Genomic DNA, 23,817 nt, shown 5'->3' on the forward strand with positions numbered 1-23,817 from the left:
CTTGCAAGACTGAGATTCGTGGATCCTCTTAATTGTTTGACATTCGGAATATATCGTAATCTCTAAATATACAGCAAATAAATCTCATAGTGGGTAGCTGGAGGCTTGCTATAATAGCAACTAGCTAGACTCCTGAAAGTCCCAACATATCTCACAAGACCCTGGGTGTAAGTTGCAGACTCCTGTATTTAGTGTACAGGATATTTGGGTGAATGGCATAGTTGTAAAAATTCAGTAGTTCCATTCCTGGATTCCTTTTGAGAGTTCCATTCCTGGGAAATGTATTCTGAAAAAAATCCTACAATTGGAATTCCCTCTTTTCTTATGAAAAATTCTGGTAAGTACCTGTGAGTTTTCACAGGAAATCCCAGACAGAGACCTAACTCCTCCTGAAATTGTAGTATCTCTAAACTTTGAAATATCCCAGAACACAAGCAAAGTGGCTTAGTCCACACACCAAGCTACAAGCAGTGACTGTCTCTCCCAACAATATTTCACCACATTTAATAGCATTTGAAAGAAAAATCAATGTTAAAAGCATGTCTTTTAATTCTCCTTTCCCATCAATCTTACAAAACAATTTCAAGGGACAGCTCAGTGGTTGAGTGTCTGCCTTTGGCTCAGCATGTGATCCCAGTCGCGAGATTGAGTCCCACATGGGGCTCCCTATGGGGAGCCTGCTTCTCCCTCTGTCTCTGCCTCTCACCCTGTATCTCTCATGGATAAATAAATAAAACCTTAAAAAAAAAACAATTTCAAGATCAACTAATTGAATGTGAGAGTAGGAGGTAGGGAAGGAGTCCAAGGCCAGTTGAAAACATATGATTCCACTCTTCTCCCTTCCTACCCTGGCAAAAAGAAATTTGAGACCAGCACCAGTAAGATAAAACCATGTAAACATTCTTCTTCCTTTTCTTTTTTTATTAAGAAAGCATGCAAAACACAACAACAACAACTTGTGAGATCACACACCCCCTTGCCAGCCTGCACCAATGCAAAGCATTATGGGTGGTACAAGGGACTCACCAAACCAGAAACATGGGGGTTGAAGAGAAGAAAGCAAGGATGAGTATATCTATACCAAATAATTGCTCTTCCTGTCCCTCTCCTCCCATTTCTCCCTTATGTCCTCTTATAGGCAGTGAGGTCCTGCAGTTTTGCACACATCACCCAATACAACAACGACTATACTTCGAGCCCAGCCATGCTGGACCAACAAGAAAAAGGAGTATTGTTTCCATTTCATGGAGGGGAGGGAAAATGGAGGCCCAAAGAGAGTCAGCTTTGTCCTGTGCCATTTAGCCAGGCTGAGTTGAAATGGAAGGAAGCTAAGATCCCAGGAGGCCTGATGGCCCATCTCCAGCCCTAGCCCCAAACTTCAATTACTCCGGCAGCCCACCAGAGTCCTAATGAGACTAGTTTTCAGAAGACACAGTTGAAATCGTAAACAAGGGACATTTACATGTACAATTTTGTCTACCCTTGCAAATCCTGTGCAGATCTGAGTAGAACAGGGGTTGAGAAAAGAGAAGTGATCCTCTGTAAAGAGAGTCTTGGGGAAGACAGACGGGAAGTTGTTTCTAGGAGGCACCTTGACTAGAAGGAATAAAGAAAAGATGCCTAGAACAGACACAGGGCAAAGGCATTTTGCCACCCTCTAAGAGAGATTCTCCTTTCCTCAATGGGAAATATCATGTGATACTTCAACCCCACTGATAGCCCAACAGCGGGGGATTCAAGCCACTCACACCCTCATATCTTACAAAGAACTTCACAGAAATAAAGTGCTCTTTAGTTAACCGCCCTTTCCTGCCCCTCTGCTTCAGGCTTCTTCAACAAACTCTTGCATATAACCCCCTTAAAAAGAAAGGAAGGGGTGGGTGAGGGGAAAAGCAGAAGAGTGGAAAGCCAGATCTCCTGGAAGTCATGGGTAAATAAAAGAATATGAACAAAAAGCAGAAATAAGAGAGATAGTGGCCTTGTCCATTCCTTACATGTCATTCTGTAGTTTTCAGAAAGCAAACATTCAATGAAATAAAAACAGAAGTAAAATTGCTCTTCCCTCTTGCAGCTAATATTCAACAGTTAACATTAAACATACACTAAGTGCTTTGCAGGAGTAACTCATGGCCACTCCTCATTAAAGGAGAGAAGTTTGTTCCTTACCTTTTTCTGGGAGGGGTCTCCCTTGGCCCTCATAAACTCTCCTCTCTAAATTATTTACTCCCCTCTACCAATTTCCTTTACTCAGAAGCCTAATGGCAAAAGCTTCAGCCCCAATGATCTGGATTTCAAGAGAAGCATTTGCCTACACAGCTAAATAACTGAAATACTCCCTGCCCATGTGTATACCAACTCCTTCTCTCTCTCTCCTCACCTTCCTACCACCGACACCATAGCCATAGGTTTGGTTCTGCTACGATCAGTGGGAAAGAGGTTCCCATCTTGCCCTAGGATATGATGAAACTAAGAGTGTTAATGGCTTGCTTTTCTTTCTTGAGAGTTCTAGAAAATGGCAGAAGAAAATAAAAGGGAAGGAAGAGCTGAGCAAACAACTGAAGGAAGACAAAATACTATTTGCCAAATGAGAAAAGGGGATTGAAGGATAATTTGTAAGTGCAAATATGAGCCACATTTAATTTCCAGACAAAATTATGTTTAAACATTCAAAAGGGTTAAATTGAAACTATCTCCTAAAAGCTGAACCTCTGCTTTATTATTGTCCTCAATCCTACCACAGAAGCAGAGTTCTGGCTAAAACCAATCTATCTCCAATAGACTAAGGGGTAGGAATAAGCCAATGGAAGTTTCCAATAACATATAGAAACTGACCGTTTTATATTCCATCACCCCTCTACAGCACTTGACTCCACCCAACCCAGACTTCTTATTCCACTGGGATTTTATTATCACCCTCCTGCACTACCACCATCACTCTTACCCTAGATGGGAGTGAGGATTGGCAGAGGTAAGGATTGAAGATCTAAAGGGACAAAAAAAGAGCTCAGAGGACAAAATTAGCACCATTGAGTAGAACCTGCAAATTCATGGCTATGAAGCAGTGTTTTAGATCCCTTTTACTTGAGAATGTGGCTTCTCTAGTACTGGACTGAACTGACAGGAACAGAAAACAATTTAGGTCCAAAAGGTGAGATCAGCATTGAGCTTCTCAAAGAGAAAGGTCAATCAAGGTTTGAAACCTTTCTCTGTGGCCATCAAGGCCTCACCTTCCAGCCAGATTTTAAATTAGCAAGGGGTGAACACGGTCTGTGGGGGAGGGACAGGAGACTGGGGATAGCATATAACCAATAATAATAATAACAATAATAATAATAATAATAATACCATAATAAGAATAATAATAAAAGAATTAGGAAAAACACAAGAAGGAAGAGGAAGAAGGAGGCAGGAAAGAGGGGGTTATCTTCGGCAGCATCTTGCGGTGGCTTCTCTGACAGAGCAAGAAAAAAAGAGGATATATAACTATATACAGCAAGGAGGAAGGGATGGGCTGGGACCGCTCTTGCCCCACTGCCAGACTTTGCTGCCCAGCCCTGGGCTCATGGCCACTTTCCATGATGCCCTAAGTGATCAAGTCCCAGTCGAAGTCATCAGGGATCTCCTCATTGGCGCCAGGAGGTGGAACTGGTGGCCGAGGGACCATGTGGTGTGCTGTTGGGAAGAGAAAAAGAAATTAAAAGGAGAATTATTCTATCCATCTAGATTGGCAATGCTCAGCCCCAAATAAGGGGCTGGTACCCTTATTTGGCAATGCTCAGCCCCATGAGGAAGGGCTGGTGAAACTATAGTCCTTATCAGCCCAGAGTTATTTTTGCTGCTAGCCACCACTTCAGTGGTGGAAATAAACCAGAGCAAACATAGGTCACATGGCAATTTAATACTATGCAACCAGTAAGAATTATACTTATGAAGATCATGTAATAATGAAAAAAACCCATATAGAATGTACTATTATATAAAGTCACAGTACAGGAATTTGTAAACATATTAATGTATAAGGAATGCATGAGCCGAGAGTCTAATGTCACCCGAAAAATTGAAAACACTTGTGGTTAGGCAGGATAATAATAGTGATTTTCCAAAATGTATTTAAAAGGGAATGATCTGCTCAATTTATACTCTTTATGGCAAGTTAGGGTCTCCTTCCAACCCTCCCTGCCCCCCATCAGAGGTAGTTCAATCCCAGATCCCTGATACGAGGAGTCAGCTGACAGGAAAGCAGACATGGGCACAAAGCAGGTATGTCTGGATGACATGTTCATTGTATCTGCCTAAGCATGTCTTCCATCTAGATTCCAAAGCTGGACATAAATGTTCTATATCTTGGGTCTGCATACATGCTTTTACTTCCTTTTTTTTTTAAGATTTTATTTATCCAAATGAGAGAGAGAGAGAGAGCACGAGCTGGGAGAGGGGCAGAGAGAGAGAGGAAAAAGTAGGCTCCCCACCGAGCAGGGAGCCCGACTTGGGGCTCAAACTCAGGACCCCGAGATCATGACCTGAGCTGAAGGCAGACCTCAACTGTCTGAGCCACCCAGGCATCCCTGCTTTTACTTCCTTTAATGATCATAGGCACAAGTTTTGCTTAAAGTAAAGCAATCTTCTTTGGTCTCCCATGACATATGCCTCCCTCACAAATGGGCCCACCCTCCAGCCTTAGGGATCATGAAGGCTTACCTACTCCCAGCAGGGGTAAGCAAAAGGGAAGAGAATGCAGGCTCAGAGCCAGAGGAAAGCAAAACAGCTCATCAGGGCAGAGAGGGTTGGGTTGTTGGAGAAACAAGCTTCCCAGCTCTTACCTGGGCGATTGTATGCTGCTGAGTCCTGGGTGGGGATGGGGTACATTGGTGATGGGCCAGGGTAGAGGTGGGGGGCTTGTGGGTGCACATAAGAGTTCACTGCCAAAGCAAGATAGGAGTTACTTGAGTAAGCTTCATTCTATTCAATGAAGTGGGCCCACTATAGAAGGGGAAAGAAGTACTCTGTTTCCCCTTCATATCTGCTCCCTTCCTTGCTCTGTTTGGTTGCTCCAGCAAGCACAAAGGCTTTCTGCAGGAGCTGTTGGTCCTCACAGCTTAGGGTAAGAAGGGACCCTAATTGTCCCTGGAACTATAAAATATCAAGGCTATTCAAAGGATGACAAATATAGAAACAGAGATAGAAACACGATCCTTGAATCTCTCTCGTTTCACTGGCTTGAAGATCATGTAACCACAGAGAATCACGACACCACCTGATATGATCCAGGTTGGGGTAGCCGAGACAGAAACTTGGAATGGGCACTTTCTCCTCCCTTTTCTTAAGTAATTCTGATCTCCCAAATTAAGGTGTAAAAAGAGAATCATACAGTTTTTCAGTACGGGACTTTACTAATACACTAAACCTTCAGTCAATGTAGTAGACAAACTAGTCCCACTGTTCAGTTTGGGTCACTGCTCATCAGATGATTTTTCTCAACTCTCTTCTGTCCTTTACCTCCCCCTCTCTTTTTGTCATAGTCTCCACCTCCTTGGCAAATTGCTTTGTTCACTACCTTGGTTCATGGCTGGCTCTTGTTTGCCACTGGTAAGGGCACAGGAGTCAGCAATACGGGCAGGGGCTGGTGGCCGGTGGGAGCCCCCTTGTGGGGGCACATGACCAGTCTGAGTGAGGAAGTGGTTGAGAGAGTCACACAGATTGGCAATGTGATGCTGATCGAGGCTCCAGTTCTTCTGCTCTGCCTGCCGCAGACTCTCCATCAGTTCTGCAAACAGAGAAGCAAGAAATGCTACCCTTTGCAGAGGTCATGAAGCCCCTACGGTATTTACCCCTATCTCACTGATTCCCAAGCACATCATGAATCAATGCCACTGACTAGGTTCATTGCCAAAAATAAGTGACATCTCTTAGAGCTCTACATTTTCAAACTCTTCTTCTATTTGTTCCTTACTAAATTCTTATTATAATTTCCATCTCCACCAGTAAAGAAAACAAAATTTCAAAGTGAGCAAATGAATTAGCCAGTAAATGGTGATAAAACTACAAAATAGTGGTCCAGGTTTCTGAATTCCTGAGAGCCTTCCCTCTCTAAGGACAGAACTAGCCAAGATAAAACATGGTCATATTTTTAGTGCATTAAGGCAAAATTATAAAATTTGAAAATAACATTGGCATCATCCACGTTGGGAAATATGGAGGGGAAACAATGGAATCCTCCATCCCCACACTTCATTTAACCACTCCCTTCTGCTTTGCTGGTTTCTACTAGGCTTTCAACTCACAACATGCTCCTCTTCCCTCTGGAAGAGGTTCCTCTCATTACTCACCTGAGAACTGTGACTGCTCAATGCTGGACCAGTTGAGCCGATTCACCATCTTAAAGCTTTCCTTTAAGGAGTCGATATTGGAGCACCAGTCAGGAGGAAAGGCTGTAAAGAGGAGAGGAGAATGGATAATAAGCACTCCGACTATGCAAGGTTATCAATTATGTTACCAAGATAATCTTAAAATCTCTCTCCCTGGAGATCAAGAACTAGTAAAGCTATCGGATGCTTAGGGGATAGGGAACCTAGCTCACAGGCAGAATATGTAAAGCAATCACAGGTGGTCAAAGAAGTCTGTAACATGGAGCTCTAAGTAGCAACATCTGTTCACTCAGAGATGCTGTGCTGGGGGATCGAGGCTAGAGACCCACTGTCAGCTTCCTAACCAACTGCATCTCCAGGCCACAATCAGAAGAAGGGGGGCAGTTGGCCCTCCTCTCGGATCTCCCTGCACCCTCCTCACTCACCAAAGCCAGTACTGTTCATAGGAGCCTGGCCTTGTGCCTGTTGCTGTGGTGGCGGCGGTGGCTGCTGGGCAGGGTGGGGGTGGGGATGGTGCTGATGTGGGTGGTAGCCTCCGTGCTGCAGTGGGGGTGGATGCATGGTCATCACAGAGGGAGGCCCGTAGCCTTCAGCCCCCGCCGGCTTCCCACCTGGTGGGGTACAACCATCTGGGCTTGGGGTGTGCAATGGAGGAGCACCCCCTACAGCTGAGGGTCCCTGGGCTGGTGCCTGCTGTGGCTGCGGCTGTGACTGTTGGGGTGGTGGCTGTGGTGGTTGCTGCTGCTGCTGCTGCTGAGGTGGCGGCGGCGGCTGCTGGTACATGTAGTAGTTGTTAGAGGGTGGCATGTCCCCCAGGAGAGACGAGAAGCCTACAGGGTAGGAGGAGATAGCCAAGTGAATTGGGCAATGCATTTTTCTTTTTTTTTTTTTTTCCAAAGATTCATTTACTTATTTGAGAAAGAGAGAGCATATGTGAACAGGGGGAGGGCCAGGGGGAGAGAGAGAATCTCAAGCAGATTCTCCACTGAGCTCAGAGCTCAAACCTAGGACCCTGAGATCATGACCTGAACCTAAATCAAGAGTTATACTCTCAACAGATTGAGCTGCCCAGGCACCCCAATGCATTTTTCACTAAACAAGATTTCCACGATTGAGATGGGAGGCCTTGGGCAGAAACCCCAGACTTCCAAGGGTAAGGCTATTCTAGGAAGGCAACAGTCCTCTTGGCTTCCTCTGCCACCCACCATTCTCCCACCTCTAATAACAGATGGAGTGCCTTGATAGTGCAGCAACTGCTAAAATGTTAGCAAAAAGGTCAGCCTGTACCTTTTTATGCTATTCCTCAGGGATCTGGGGGTAGGGCTGGAATCAAAGTGTCAAAATAAGTCAGATATCAGGTGAAGTTTAGAAAGTAAATTACAAATAAAATAAAGCCATTGGGCACCTGCTCTCTCTTCTTCTTTACTGTGTCTACACTCTTCTTGGATTCACTACCAACAAATGGAATTGGATGAAGTGTAGAGCAAGGATAGATGAAGTTCTCACACATGTTGGGCAAGGGAGAACTAGAAACTAAGACCAGGTAGGGGCTTTCAGCCACAATTAAACTTGAGTAAATACTTGGCAGTCCTCATTCAATCTAATTTTTCACTTTGTTTATGAGAGCCCCTCCCTACTCCCCACTCCTGATCAACCAATCATCTGGCCTGCACTCATTCCTCAAGCAAAGGCTATAACCTTAGACCATAACGCTAGATCTAAATCCCCCAGGATCTAAAAAAAAGAAATCTGGGATGCCTGGGTGGCTCAGTGGTGGAGCATCTGCCTTTGGCTCAGGGTGTGATCCCGGGGTCCTGAGATTGAGTCCCACATCAGGCTCCCCGTGAAGGACCTGCTTCTCCCTCTGCCTGTGTCTCTGCCTCTCTCTCTGTGTCTATCATGAATAAATAAAAATCTTTACAAAAATAATTAATAAGTAAATAAATAAAAGAAGAAATCCACGGCAATTAATATACATTTCCGAAAGGTGGCTTACAACCATTTTCAATCATCTCATTCATCTCCTGTGGCCTGTTCAAGGTGACTGTAGGAACAAGAAGCTCTGATGCCTGACCTGAAGTCTTGACCCCTACCTCTGATTTCTTTAAAACCAGAAACAAAAAAAAAATAAAATAAAATAAAACCAGAAACAAACAAGAATCACAGAGGGCTGGACCAGATGATCTCTCAAGGAGACTTCCCAATAAGAACTTTAGATTACTCTTACATGGTAATTTGGGAAATTTGAGTATGGACAAGACATAAAGGAAGACATATTAAGGAAGTATTATCAACTCTATTAAGAGTAATAATGGCAGTGGATAACCAAGTCTTCATCATTAAGACTGCACACTGAAATAGTATCCATAGGTGAGATGACATGTCTAGGAATTGCCTTAAATTACTCCAATTAAAAAAAAAAAAAAGCTGGGTGGTAAATGAGCTGAAAAAATATTGGTACCTGTTAAAATTGGGCCATTTTAAAAGCTGGAAATCTAAGAGTTTATTATACTGTTTTCTCTATTTTTGCATCTGTTTGAGATTTTTCCTAATAAAAGTCCACATTGGGGTGCCTGGGTGAGTTAGTTGGTTGAGGGTCTGACTCTTGATTTCGGCTCAGGTCATGATTTCACGAGCTCAGGTGGTGTGATCAGGCCCGGAGTTGGGCTCCACACTTGGCACAGAGTCTTTTTAAAGACTAATTCTGTCCCTCCCTCTCTGCACACCTCTCTCTCTCTCAAATAAATAATCTTTAAAAAAAAATCAACATAAATAGGGGCGCCTGGGTGGCTTAGCCAGTTGGGCATCTGCCTCCACCTCAGGTCATGATCCTGGGGTCCTGGGATCAAGCCCTACATCAGGTTTGCCTGCTTCTCCTTCTTCTCCCTGCTTCCTGTTCTCCTTCACTATTTCTCTCTCTCACTCTCTCTCCATCTCTCTCTCTCTCTCTCAAATAAATAAATAAAATCTTTTTAAAAAATCAGTATAAATATAAATATACTAAAGAATTAATTTGTCTCACAATGAAACAGATTCTGAGGGAAAGGAAACCACTGCTGTCCCCTGGTGGCCATCCTCTAAATGACCTGCTTGCAGCCATAAAAGTCACTGCCCTTAGTTTTAGAAGAGGAATCCCTCCAACTCACTTTCTGAAGCTAATAACCCAGCCTGCCTCTTGAAACAGCTGTCCTTCAGAGCTAAGCCAGAAGAGTGTGACTCCAAACATTTTTGGTTTCTGAGATGGTTCCCCTGACCAGTGATCAACCTCTCCTTGTATGAAAAATAAGACAGAAGGGAGAGAAGAGAATGTTATCACCCATTCAGGAGTATAAGGACGTTCATGGCCTCATCCCAACTGCAGGCTCACCATGCTGAGAGGAGGAAGAGGATTTCTCCAGCATGGATTTGTAGAGGTTGCGAAAGGACCAGCTTAGATCCTGAAAATTGATCTCTGAGTAGGAGAATTTGAAGTCGTGGTTGGTGTTATAGAGGGGAGGGGGACCCTCAGCACTTTCTCGGCCTGGAGCCCCTGCTCCTACTGCTCCACCATCCACAGATCCTGTGCCCTGCAGAAAGGAGTAAGAAAGACTTGATCCATGTATTAAAATAAGGACCCAAACATCCCCTTAATGGTCACCAAGCTCTCTGGCTTGTCTTTAGCCTCTCCTAACTTTTCAATGAATAAATACCCTGTCCCTTCCTATCTCCTTTATTCCTATCATGATGTACCTCAAGCCTTTTTCCTAGCCTCTGTCCATCTTCCTTTCTCATAACCTTTTTGGTTCCTCTTCTCTTCTCACCACTTTTCTTCCCCCTGATCTTTCCCAAAGTTCTGTTACATATCCTCTCTCTCTCTCTCTCTCTGTCTCCCTCTTCTGCTTTCCCCTTCTTTCCCAATTTCTTTGCCTTATACATCACAGATACTCAATACATCATTTTGAACTGGCAAATATAGGAATCTGTTCAGCCACCCACTCACCTACCCATCCATCCCCATGTACCCTGAAACCTCTACTTCTTACCTGGCTGTAGCTGGTGATAGATGTGGGGCTCTGAAGTGACATCTGAGGATTCCCCTCGGAAGGCAGTGAGGCTTCTCCACTCCCTGGTACACCTCCCCGTGGGCTTTTGCTTGCCTCCTGTTCTGGTGAGTCTTGGGATAGCTGAGGGTTATAAAAGAACAGAAATCTAGAAGCAGAAGCTAAACATCCTCCCGAGATCGATGGTTTCAACTCTGCTGGTATTCATCCTTTGCCCCAAACATAGGAAAGGACTGAATATACAGAAAAGGATGTAGAAGGATCAGCTGTCTCAGCAATGGCATCTCCCCATGAGGTGCAGACTTACATCATCATCTGGAGGATGTCTTCTCTTTCGGGAGATGTCAGGGCAGGTGTCAATTGTCCAATATGAGCCCTGGAAAGAGAACCCATCCCCAGAGAAAACAAAATCAGTATACATGGAAATTTCCACCTTTGGAAAAGTAGATATTTGGGAGAATTTCCACACACACACACACACACACACACACACACAAAAATAAGTTATATTAAGAAAAGTAACTGGAGAATCACAGAGAATCCTGAGGGTACTGGCTATTTTTGAGGTGTACATTTGTCCTAAAAGCTCAATGAATAAGTCAGAGGTATGTGATCCGAACACAGGCCTTGATTGTTCTGGAGGAGTAAAATGATGGTATTTAGTTCAAAGAGCTGGAAATGCCCAGAAACAACCCTCCCCTTCTGTGTGATCTGAGGCAATGCTCTCCTGAACTCCAGCATCCACATTATCAAATGAAGACATTGATTTATCTTTTTCCTTTTGAAGATAAAAGTGATGGGCTTTTGTATAGAAAAGTTCCTACAAAGATTATTAAGTCTACCTTTCACATCTAGAAAGAGTGCCACACATAAGAAAGGGGGCATTAAACTCAACTTTACCATAAATAATTCTATTAAAAAAAAAAGATTTCACAATCTTTTTTCTTAGTCACCCGTGCTCGTGGGGGCTCACAAACATGATAGCCACACTCTTCCTTTAAGAAAAAAAATAAAGCTGCTTCTCTAATTAACATTATTTACTCTTCTGGGTAATTAAAACAGCCACAGGACTCTAGGCTGTCAACTACTCTCCTTCCTGCTCCTCCTTTCGATGCTTAGGAGCGTCTCACCTTCCCAGGGTCATCCCGAGGTCTGGGTACCTTCCGGAAACACTTGTTGAGAGAAAGGTTGTGCCGAATCGAATTCTAGGGAAGCAGAGAAGCAAGTTAGCTTTGAGCATTGTGTAAAGCAGAAAGTTTTCCAGTAGGACACAGAGGGACAGACACAAAAGGATGTAACATACATAATAAAGTTCCGGTATCTGGCAAACTTAGTACCTCTTAACTATACTGATGGAGGAACTTACCTAGCAGATAGTGAGAGCAAGGAGATCAGAAAATGCAGAAATTTAATCAATGGGAGGTAATGCCTATAAATTTAAGTACCAGGTGCTTCTGGTATATATATATATAAAACTACATAATCTTTCTGGTTATATAGTTTTTCAATCTTTCCACCTAACTGACAACAGGTATATAAACACCTCAAAATCACATCTGCCCAGTTTCTTAATTCATTCTGCCTCCAGTAAAAGAATAATACTTTAAAACTGTTTATATAAATAAAAACAAAATATAAATTAGGAACAAAACAAAGGCACAAGTTCACTTTTGTTTTCTCCACAGCCCACAGAATGCTGCATTTGGAGGAAAGAAAGAATGTTGCATATGTGTGTTGAGTGAGGCTGGGGGTTGTGGTAGCTAGCAGGGACACATTCATGAAGGAAAAGCTGAATGCTTTCAATAGACTCCAGATCATTATCTGGTTTGTATGTCAACTAGTGATTTACAGAGCAAAAGAACTACATTAAATCCCCATTCCTACTCAACAACTGGCAAATGAGTTACTGTTCCAAAAGATGAAGAACATCAGTCTTTCTTTGCTTGGAAGAGGAGTTTTCTTCTTCCTCTATTGCCAGCCAAACAACTTATCCTGTTACTACTTGCTTGGTGAATAGGCTGTTGGTGAAAGACCTAATCATCATCATCATCAGTAGTAGTAGTAGTAGTAGTAGTAGTAGTAGTAGTAGTATACAAATTTCAAAAGATGAGGACTATGTGCAACAAAGCTTTGGAAATCTGATGAGACTCCTACCTCTAGGTAGGAAGAAGCAATGCCATGCCTTGCACAGTGACTTGAACATAGTAGAGTGGCAATAAGTATTTGTGAAATGAATGAATCTCCTTTTTGAGGACTCAGAAGGTAAGAGGGTATGATGAGCAACAGCATCCTGCCATCCTCATAACTACACTTAGTGGCTCGATATCACTGGAGTTTCCCTGATATACCTTATGAAAGTTGTTCAACTCTGAAAAAGAGTAGGGGATGGGAGATATAAGATTTTAAGTTCACACATCTCTGAAACAGATCAGAGTGGACTGGACCAGGTTATAGGAAGAAACAAAAGTAGAGAAAAAGATTGTCGCAAGTTATAGAAGCCATCCCACCTTCCAACCAATGCCAGCATTCTTGTAATAGGGGAAGTTATCACAGATCCAGCGGTAAATCTCACTGAGGGTCATCTTTTTGGCGGGAGAGGAGTTGATGGCATAGGTGATGAGGGTGGCATAGCTGTATCGTGGCTTGCCATCCTGGTGCACTGCTGCATCGTCTTTACTCAGAGTGGCATTCGGATCTGTGGGTGAGCCTGGGGGACACTTGCGGCTGCCACCTGGAGGCCCAGCCTGGGAGGCACTCCCAAGCTTCTCAATGGTAGCTCGAAGGGTCAGCTGGGGGAGCCAGTCTATGGAGGTGAGGCTACTCTCTAGGTCAGAAGCCATGGTACTTCTGGGTTCTGCAGAGGAGAGAACAAAGAGGAGAGGAAAATAGAATAGATGAGTGTTTTATCTGGTTACTAGCACCAAGTAATATTCAAATCTTAGTTCTTTAAGGGAAGTAGAGTTTCTTCCCTCTATAATTCCCATGGGAGACTGTCACAGGACAGTCCTCAACCAAGGGTCCCCAAAGCTCCCAAGCAATATACCACCAATCATCTACCAGATGACAGACTGGTACTTACCCTGTATCTTAATGTAAAACATAGCCAACAGGACTCTCCCTTCATTCAGGACTAAAAGAGAAGTCAAACAACCCACCCAGTTGTGCTATTCCCTCAGTTCTCCTTACTTAAACCCCTACAACACAATATCTTAAACTATATCATATTTTTTTGAAAACTTAATAGACCATATAAAATCAGCCAAAGTCTACTCTCCAATTATGTGATGCTTGTTTTATTTACATACGACATCCACAGATAGCACAAGTGAACATGTAAAGAAAAACAGAGTAAACACAAGTATACGCCAACGAAGCACACACCAACACTTTTAAAGATGTTTCGTATTAGGTAGATTTGAGCACTCACCCTTTTTAATCCCATATATGTGCACATGAGGCCTATGAGATTTATCCCAAGCAGGAATTATATATGACAATCAGCAAAGGACAGATGCAAGACACACACACACACAGTGGCCCCCATACCCAGAGATCAGTTAGGTATACAATGTACATTACCAGCAAAGCACAAAGTCACACACAGATGTAACACATCCTGAGCACAGCTGCCCACACCTTTAAAGCTACCCCTGGCATGCTCCCGCCCACAGACACCAACACCAGGAAGAAGTCATGGGCAAGGACCTCCCACCTCTGAGCCCGCTGGGCTTCACTGAGCTGGGGGAGACACCCAGCTGTGTGCACACCGGTAACAATCAGATAGCCTGGCTAAAAATAGCCACTCTAGGGCTAAGAGCTGGCTCCCCTTCTCCCGCCCCCCTCCTCTCTCCTTCCTTCCCAGCCAGGCACGCAGGCTTGCTGCACCTCCATGCAGACTCCTGGTGCTGCCAAACCGCCCACGCCTGATGTTTGCACACCCTGCCGCCACCCACACAGCCTGGGCGCTCTTGCTGGCAGAGAGGTGCAGCTAGAGTGAAATCTTGCGGCGGGGGTGGGGGGAGAACAGCGGGTGCTGCTTTCTGCTATTGCAGGGTCTCGGAAGGCTGGCAGGAAGCGCTTGGTAGCCAACTGGTGCTCCCCGAGTGCCCATGCCAGCCACCCCCCCTGAGCACTCCCTGCTTGACAGGTTTGTGCCTGCACAGGCCTGGAGAGGCCGGCCAGTATTTCTTTCCCGTATCCCTGTTGACAATCCCACCAGGGCTTTTCTCAGGAGGAGCCAGGGGTAGCTGGCCCTGTACAGAAACACATCATGTCTGTAATGTCTAAATCCGCACCTGGATGATAGGCACAAGTGTTAGGACTCCACACGAATCTACACACTCCAGAGTCAGAAGCTCAAGCCCAGGTATGACTGTCTCCCGCTGTGTTCTGACTCCAACACATCTCACAGGTTGTCAGCTCACTCCATCTCCCGTGGCAGTGACTCTCCTCCCCTTGAGACTGACCCTCTCTCCTAAGGATCAGCATTCTCACTCATGTCCCTGTCCCCCAAGGTCCCCACCCACACAATCTTTGCATGTAGGCACATGCACCCTGCGCCGGGCTCCTCACCAGCAACACACCCACTCCACAAAGCTGAAGGAAACACCTCAGTGCCTCAGGGGCCTGAACAGCATGAGACCCAACTGAAACCAAAGAACTGCCTGACAGGAGAAAGGGGTGAAAAAAAAAAAAAGCTATGTTTATAAATAGCATCATGAAGGGATTTCTCCTTCATCCTTAGCTTCTTTCCCCACCACCATCCTTTCCAGCCCACCACCACCATTTTGCCTTAAAATCATGGAAACTCTTGGACATTAATAGGGACATTTAATCATTCTAAGAAGGTTCAGACCTCCTAGGACATTACTAAGTCAAAACACCACAGCATCCAGGGTAAAGCAGGGCGCTTGGGGCAATCATTGGTCTTGCAGGTGGGTAATCACAGCCGAACAGTAATGTGACAATAAGCAAGTGACCAGAGTTCTCCTGGGTCCTCCCCAAAAGGGGAGGTCTGTAAAGAATTTCCTAGTATCTCCTGCTAGGAATCCCTAGGAAACCTCATCTTAAGAACACAGAAGCCTTCCGCAGACCCTTCATTTGAAAGTCTCTCAACACTGGACAGGGACATGATAATACATTTCAAGCAGTTTACAGAACCCATTTGGCACATGCCAATCACTCTGAACTGCGGAAAGGGAAGCGCTCAGTCTTTGCTGATTGTTCTCTGATCTTCCCTAGCCTTACACCAGCACCAGGTTAGGAGAGGTTAAATTTAACCTTTCTCCAGCACTCTCTCAGTCAGCCCTCCAGATACTGCCTGGCACTCAAAATATATCCTAATCTGGGATGCCTGGGTGGCTCAGCGGTTGAGTGTCTGCTTTCAGCTCAGGTCATGATCCCGGGGTCCTGGGATCGAGTCCCACATCAGGCTTCTTGCAGGAACCCAGCTTCTCCTTCTACCTATGTCTCTTCCTCTCACTCTCTGTGTCTCTCTCATGAATAAAGATAACCTTTAAACACATATATTTAAATATCCTAATATATACATAATATATATTATAATATAATATTATAATATATATTCAAATATATTGTATATATATCCTAACATATATATCCTAATAATATATATTTTATATATATAATATATATAGGATATATATTATATATATATGTATATATATATACTAATATGACCAGATTCTTGTAAGAAGCTTGCAGCAAAAGGTCCTTCTGATCTTTTGGCACCATGCTCCCTTTACCCATCCCACTTCCTCACCCCCATCACTTCCCCATTCTTGAAGGGCAGCCCAGTGCACAGAACCTCAGAGATGAGGTCCCTCAGTTCTATTCCCAACCTTGACACTGACTCACTCAATGTCCCTAACCATCTAGTGCTCCCTGAAGTCCTGATGCCTCAGTTTCCCCCTCCAATAAAAGGGATGAAGTCATAAACACTGCCAAAGCTTCATCCTTGGAGGGAAGTGAATGAAGCTTAATGAGCTCGTGGCTGCTTCACATTCCATGCTCCCCAAAATAATGGCAGGAGGCTAATGTGCAGGGCTATTATTAGAAAGGCAAACAAGAGATACTTCCATTTCTCAGTCCAACCAACCTAGTTACCCAGACCTCTCTCTCCAGGTGGGCCTCATGCCACTGGGCTTGGGCAGAACCTAAGTCAGGCTACATTCTTCTCTGCGCGCTGGAAGACTGAAAGGAAATACCCATAGAAACTGGGAAAGGCAGCCAAAGGGCAGGCTCCATCACATCCACAGGACGTCCTATTAAGACTACAGTACTGGGAGAAAGGTGGAGAAAAAGAGAAAGACATTCTGTTGGAGTGGATTAGTGACCCTAGATGAGATGCGTAAGATCCAAAATAATAGGTAAAGTTTTCTTCCCACTTTATCCAAAAGGCCAGGAATTGTTCTCTGGATGGTGCCAAGGTCAGGTACTCTGGAATGATAACTTCCTGCTCTGGACAGAATGCCAAAACTAATAGAGCAGTGGTTAAGTTTACCACATCACCAATTACCAGTCAGGCTGCCTGGGTTTCAATCCTGGTTCCATTATGTCCTGGCTGTGCAAGCTTGGGCAAGTTACTTAACCTCTCTGTGTTGTTTCTTCATCTATAAAATAGAGATGATAACTGTACCTGCATAGGGTTGTTGTGAGGATTGCCTCAAATTAATATTTTAAGGCATTTAGTAAGTGTTATGTAAGTGTAACTATTATTATTATTATTATTATTATTATTTTGAATGGGGGAAAAAAGAGAATATTAGAAAATAGAAAGCAGACCATAGAGGTAAGAATGGAAGCAGCAAACCTGCAATGATTCACATTACCAAACCTGCACTGAGTTTGCAATAGCTTTCAGGATGCCAGAATCTAAAACTTTTACTTTGGAGATAGTATCACCCCACTACTAACCAATGCCAGGACCAAGTAAATATGAAGGAACGAGGGGATATCACCTTATTTTTCAGCAGGGACCAAGTCTAGTCATAAGACATGATCTGGAAAACAGCACTCTCTAAATCATAGTTAATCCAACCCAACAGCCATCTGCTTCCAACAGATACCGCAGAGGCAAGGAGAATTAGGGAAACTCCGTCCCTAATTCAGGGCCAGTTACACTGTGTGGTGGTGGTACACCTGGAGCTGTTGTGATACAGTTCATTCTGAGGCACTCAACAAGTTGCATTCCAGCATCTGGGAAAGCACTTGGGGGAGAAATAGGTTGCTATTACACCAGAGTCGGCTCTTTTCACAAAGCAGGGGAGGGAGCTCTCGAGTTAAGAGCCAAGGATCCTCATGCTTTTGAGACCAGAGATATCAGAAATTAAACTCTCCTGCTGGCTCTAGAAGAAGTGACCCCAGCATGACACTGAGCTGCCCTGCCATATGAAATGACTTTTGCCCAACCATTCACGAGGGTTCCCGCTGGCCACAGCAGGCCAAGCCTCTCCTCCAAGCAGGGAGCCTTACCAGCACCCTCTCCAGGTCCTTGAACAGAGGCACCGGCTTCTAGAGGCCTACCAGAAACATAGGATTCTGGGTAATTGGAGGCTTGGTCTGAAAAACACATGACTATCTCCACACACGTACCCACTCAAAACAGAGCCACATTCACCTGAATTAGGAAACATAGGCACACCATGTAGAGAATGCACAGCACAGCTATACAAACCTAGACGATAACCCTGTCTCATATACCACCACGTAAGGTGGTTTCCAGGACCAAGTGGCTGTATGTAGGGACTTAGGCAGCCCATTATGGCCCAGATGCAGAAAGAAGAAACATAAAAACCCACTTAGGATGAAGTGTTGCACTTGGTTTTGCTATAGGTGCAGATAGAAAATGAGAGATGTACTAAAGGCAAAGCAGGAAAGCGGGCGCCCAGGTAGTGATCCCAGGCTGCAAGACACACTGCTAAACACGTAGCCTGGTGTCAGCTAGAAGGAGGTCCTGGCACCTTTTTCCTGCCTTTTCTGACAATGCTGGGCTTTGGTGATTCCTGCTCGTATCTCATGAAAGAAACTTAAATAAAAGATTCCAGGGACACACAACTGAACAAGAGATGGGAAGGGAAAAGATGAAACTATTAGGTGGTTTCTGAAAAAAAATTCATCACAGGTCAAATCTCCCTGGTGATCAACTTTTTTAGACGAAAGACTGGAAGGAGACTGAGCAGCAACACCCCTCTCTTCCTAGCCAGGATCTGCTTTTTCCTGATGAAATGGCAGTGAGGACAGGAGCTGTGGACAGGAGCTGTGTAGGGCACAAGGACAGGCGTACTGGGCCAGCATTATGGAAGAATTTCAACCCAGGAGTTGGTGTTCCCCTACACCCTTTCTTCCTGCCTTGGGGCATTTAGGATTTCCATTTTCCTTCTGGATTTTATTGATAGAGGCATGCTTCCATCCGGAATGAGTATGCCGCAAGAGGAGGTCTCCTGGTGTCTGAGGAAGGGTGAGTGGGGACAGACTGACTTTCTTGTCCAGGAGATGGTAATCACAGTGGGTTGGAGAGAACAGCTCTGGTAGACATTAAGCTGACGGAGTCTTACAAGGTAAGAACAGGTAATATCAGTGGAAGCCCTAGCCAAGTCTAGGCCATGAAATGCCACGATGACTTTTGTGAAGTAAAAAAGCCCAAGGATGGGGGGCAGTATGGGATCCTGGTTGGGAAGTATCCATCATTATTACACAGTATGGATGGAGTTCTGAAAATGCAGGTGTTTGCTGATATTCCTCTGACCTCAGCATGGAAACATACACGTCCCTAGGGACCTCAAATGAATCCCATCCATCTAGCCACCGAACACTAGGAAACCCATTTCTCAGAGCCTCTGCAACAAGATAGAAGTTTGAATCCAGGAGCTTCTTCAGAACACATTCCCCAGAAGAGTCTCTTTTTCCTTCCCCAGTCTTGAAACCCAAGAGCCACCATCTCAGCCCCTCCTACACCCACTGGTACCTAAAGAGGACAGAGAAGGTGAAAGAAAGCACTAACCTGTCTCCAAGGTTCCCCCAGTAAAAGGAGGGAACCACCTGGTACTGGAGTTTGGGGTTGGAGGGACTCCCCTCTTCAAAGGCAGATGAAGGGTCTCATCCTCAGTGGCTCTTCCTGTACTTGGCTGAACATCCCAAACTGGGGTGGGGAACCGGGTCCCCTGAGGATGAGGAGCGGAGGGGGGAGGAGGAGGAGGAGGAGGAGGAGGAGGAGGAGGAGGAGGAGGAGAAGGAGGTCCTACCTGGGGAAGGTGGCACACCCCCCACACCCTGCCAGTTACCCTGGGGAGGAGGGGAGGAGCCTCTCCCAACCAGGAGTTGTCTCCTCCCCCTTGGGGGAGTCCCCCTCCCCCCCAAACTGGATCTTTCGGGAGTGGAGGGCTCTTTCTGTCTGCTGGAGATCTGAGCGGAGGGGCTCTGCCCTGTTCCACTGTCTAGGTACAAGGAAGTTGAGAGGAGAGTTCTTCCCCTCTCCTGAGAGGCCGAAAGCCGACTCCTCTTCTTTTCCCTCGCGTGTCCTCCGCTCCTGGACGTAAGGACGCGTCTCCCCTGTGAGTACTGGATAGGATGGAGGGCGCCTACTCCATAGGCATTTCCTCCTTTCTCTGAGCCTCAAAAGTCCTCAACTGCGGCGAGTGTGCGTTTGGAGGGGTGGAGGCGCGCTGGGCGGTCTCGCTCGGTCGGCTTCCTTTAGCAGGATCGCCCCGTCTACTTCGGGGGGTCAGTCCCCCGGGCCAGGAGGGGGGTGTTCCTCGCCCCTAGGGGAGACGAGACTCTCCTCGACAGGGGTCTCTTCGGTCCCTCGCCCGAGTGGAAAGGGTCTCCTCTCCTGCGCGGAGAGGGGCTGCTCGCGTCCCCGCTCCCGCCTCCGCTCCGGGGGCGCCCCCGAGGGTGGGGTTCCCCGACTCCCCGCTCTCCCCGCGCTGGCCTGGGTAGCAGGGTCCGGGAGGCCGCGGCTCCCGACTCGGGTCCCCGGCTACCGTGGCGGCAGCGCCTCCTCTAGTCCCGTCCCGTCCGGTCCGCTCCGTTCGGCGCGCGAGGCCCCGGCGCTGCCACCCCTCGGGCTCCGGCCGGTCCGGGCTCCCGGGGAGCCAGAAGGCGGACGGACGGTGTCGGGGCTCGGCTCGGGCTCGGGCTCGGCTCGGCTCCGCTGCAGGCCCCGGCTCCTCCCCGGCCTCCGCGCCGCGCTTCGCGCCCCTCCCCCTCCCCCGCCCGCCCGGCCGCCGCCGCCGCCTCCCCGCGCGGGTTAAGGAGGAGCCGGCGGCGCCGGGAGAGCCGCGGGGCCCGCAGCCCGGGGACGCGCCGCGGCTCGGGCCGCTGCAGCCGCGCGGCCGCTGGACCCCGAGCGCTCCCGGGCGGCGCGGGACGGCAGCCCCCTGCGCTCTCGATCGGGACAGTCTACCCCCCGCCCCCCGCCTCCAGGGCACGCCCGACACTGTCAGCCGCAGTTTAACACGCGCCTTGTGGCGTGTTCTACACGCTACAGACCCGAGGTGCTCCCCGGGAATGTCTCTGATGGGCTTCCCGTTCCCCGGAGATGGTGTGTCAGGGTGATGGCGTTGGGTCGGGGTTAGCCGGTTACCCTGACAGCATCCTGGAGCTCAGCAAACGCCTGGGCGTGTAAAGAGATAAAGGAGCATGCAACGGAGAACACTGCAGACCAAACTCTGTATAAACTTGAGCAAGGCCCCTGGTCTATGGAATCTTAGCGAAGAGGGGACCTCGAGACTCGCCCTGAGTACCCACGAGGGCTGGTGCAGAGACCTCATGAGATGACTGACGTGAACAGCTTTTTAAACTGTACGGTATACAGAGGTTGCAAAACATGGTTTCTCATTGACGGGCTTGTGACCCATCTTATCCTGAATGTCACCCAGTATAGCATGTTCTTCGCCGCCCTTTCCAGAAAACCCCCCACCCAGAGACTGAAAAGGCCACCAGGGAGCCCACCTCTACTTTTCCTCCTCCAGTCACATGATTCCTCTGGAAATTCTTATATAGTTCATCCTCTGACCTATTAAACTGTTCTCATTCTACTTTCCATCATATAAAATAATATGAAGGCAAAAATGTCATCCATGAAATATTCAAATTCCTCCAAAAAGACTAAATATTCAAGATTACAGCTTGATGACTACATTACACATCAAGATGGTAAAGTCTTTTATCTTCTGGCTAAATGTATGATAGTTTAAGTTATACATATGTAAAATTACTTTATAATTACAGTGTGCCCAGGCATTGAGCTAAGAACTCTGCCTGTATTATAATATTTAATTCTTCCAGTGATCCCATAAGGTACTACTATTATAATACCTATTTTACAGATGAGAAAACTGATTTAGAGATTATGACTGTGTCTAAATTCACATGATTAGCAAGTAGTAAAGTCAGGACTGAAACTAACAAATCCAAATAACTGCAAAGACCCAACTCTTATTAACTTCTATTTCATTGCCCTGAACTGTCAGAATCAAAAACCACCCTTAAACTTATTGTAATAGAGATGTATGGGGACAGATGGTAGTGACATTTGTGATTGAATATAGCATAATGGATACATGTGTCCAATCACTAGGTTCTATACCTGAAACTGATGTAGCATTGTGTGTCAACTATACTCAAAAGAGAAATTAGATAACATTTCCTCTTCATAAATAGAAAGCAGAAAGGTCAATTGGTTAGTTGTGATATATATATATATAATATATATATTTTTTTTCATATATATATATGAAAAAAAATCCTTAAACTTAAAGGAAGTAAAACCCAATTGGGCCTTTTCTTTCTCCCCACCCTTACTATATCCAGATTTAAAGCTGTATTTCCCTTTTTAACATTAACTTGTTCTCCCATACACGGATAATTTGTTATCAAATCCTTCTTGCCAAGTGTTAGATGTTCTGTTATGTTTCATTTGTCAATCATTTTTGACATTTTCTATGTATTGTCAAATTTGGGGAACACAGGTAGAGAGGTAATACTAAAAATGGGAAAGCTTGGGAAGAATTAGACTCTCTTTTCCTAGAAATTTAGAAAAATTGAAAGCTCATGAAATTATTTGATATATGCAAGATATTTGTTGCATTATTTATAACTGTAGAAAATGAGAAAATTTGCTTAAATAACCATAATAGGGTAACCATTAAATGGTACAAATAATGGTATAATAGATAATTTTCTTTTTGTGTCTTCTTACCAGTTAGATGTTTTTCAGTGGGCCTGCATTATTTTAAATAACCATTTTTTCATTTATCTGAATATATTCTAGTAAGAAAATCATGTTTAAAAGTTTGTATAATACAATCTATAGTTGCTTTTTAAATATATACTTATGTATATGTACATATTTGAGTATACACACACACAGGGGTATACATCACAGATGTGAGCTTGAAGATTATTTACCTCATTTTCTATTATATCTATAATTAGTGTTCAATTTTTAAACTAAAACAAACAAACTGATAAATAAGCCTGTGTTTGTTTTGTTTTTGCCCTAAAACGGGGGAAGCACTTGCATTCATCCTCCGTATACTTTGCATTAAGGAGGGTGAGATGGAGCAGAATAAAAATATAGTCACTGAGGTGCACCTGTCTGGCTTAGTCATTAGAGCATGCTGCTCTTGATCTTGAGGTCATGAGTTTGAGCCCCATATTGGGTATAGAGCTCACAAAAAAACTACATATATGTGGGTGTGTGTGGGTGTGTGTGTGTGTATATATATAAAGTTGATGATAATATGCCACGATACTGTTCTGGAAGCATTTATTAAAGACTTCTGTATTGTATGAAACTCAGTGGATAAGATTTGTGTATCCAAATCCCAGCTGTGGTGCTCAATAACTGTGAAAACTTAAATTACTTAACTGTTCTGTTTCCTCATCAGTAAAATGGGGATGATAATAGTACCTACTTTACAGTGTTGTGGAAAGACTACATGACTTTATGCATGGAATACATCTAGATAAGTGCACGGAGAAGAACTTGCAGCTTGAAAGAGGCTTAAAAATCACACCAAACAAATGCAATGTATATGGATTAAGAGATATATCCATCAAACACAATATATAGACATTGCACATTGCAGCGGGGGTGTGTGGGAGGTCCTGATTTGAACAAAGCAACTGGAAAAAATATTATGAAGCAGTCGGTACAGTTTCAATCTTAACTCTGCTGATATCAAAGAATTATTGTTAGATGTGTTAATAATTGTTATTATTATTTAAGGATCTTTATCTTTTAAAAATGCATACTGCAGTATTTAATCATGAATTGCCTGAAATTTCCTTCAAAGTAAGCAAGGGATGGGGAGAGAGGTATAGATGATAAAAGATTGACCAAGTGTTGCTTATTACAATATGTTTTGTTTTGTTTTTGAAATACTAGT

At 45.0% G+C, this 23,817-nt stretch overlaps 1 protein-coding gene across 2 annotated transcripts; it reads right to left on the reverse strand.

Moving 5' to 3' along the window:
• Nucleotides 1–900: 900 nt before the first annotated feature.
• On the reverse strand, nucleotides 901–20,604 carry FOXJ2 (forkhead box J2). Of its 2 annotated transcripts, none has more exons than XM_055315504.1 (11): nucleotides 19,428–20,604; nucleotides 12,913–13,259; nucleotides 11,536–11,610; nucleotides 10,713–10,781; nucleotides 10,388–10,528; nucleotides 9,733–9,931; nucleotides 6,791–7,195; nucleotides 6,327–6,428; nucleotides 5,555–5,764; nucleotides 4,821–4,919; nucleotides 901–3,672 (listed from the first exon to the last, which is right to left on the reverse strand). In XM_055315504.1, exons 2-11 carry the CDS (start codon nucleotides 13,243–13,245, stop codon nucleotides 3,584–3,586), a joined length of 1,722 nt encoding a protein of 573 aa, XP_055171479.1. In that variant the 5' UTR covers nucleotides 13,246–13,259; nucleotides 19,428–20,604; the 3' UTR covers nucleotides 901–3,583. The 2 variants fall into 2 exon arrangements, with proteins under 2 accessions (XP_055171479.1, XP_055171480.1); XM_055315505.1 differs by lacking the exon at nucleotides 19,428–20,604 and adding an exon at nucleotides 13,985–14,223.
• Between the last annotated feature and the right edge of the window lie 3,213 nt (nucleotides 20,605–23,817).

Source organism: Nyctereutes procyonoides, unplaced genomic scaffold (assembly GCF_905146905.1).
Source record: "Nyctereutes procyonoides isolate TBG_1078 unplaced genomic scaffold, NYPRO_anot_genome, whole genome shotgun sequence".
In the NCBI taxonomy this organism is placed as follows: Eukaryota; Metazoa; Chordata; class Mammalia; order Carnivora; family Canidae; genus Nyctereutes; species Nyctereutes procyonoides.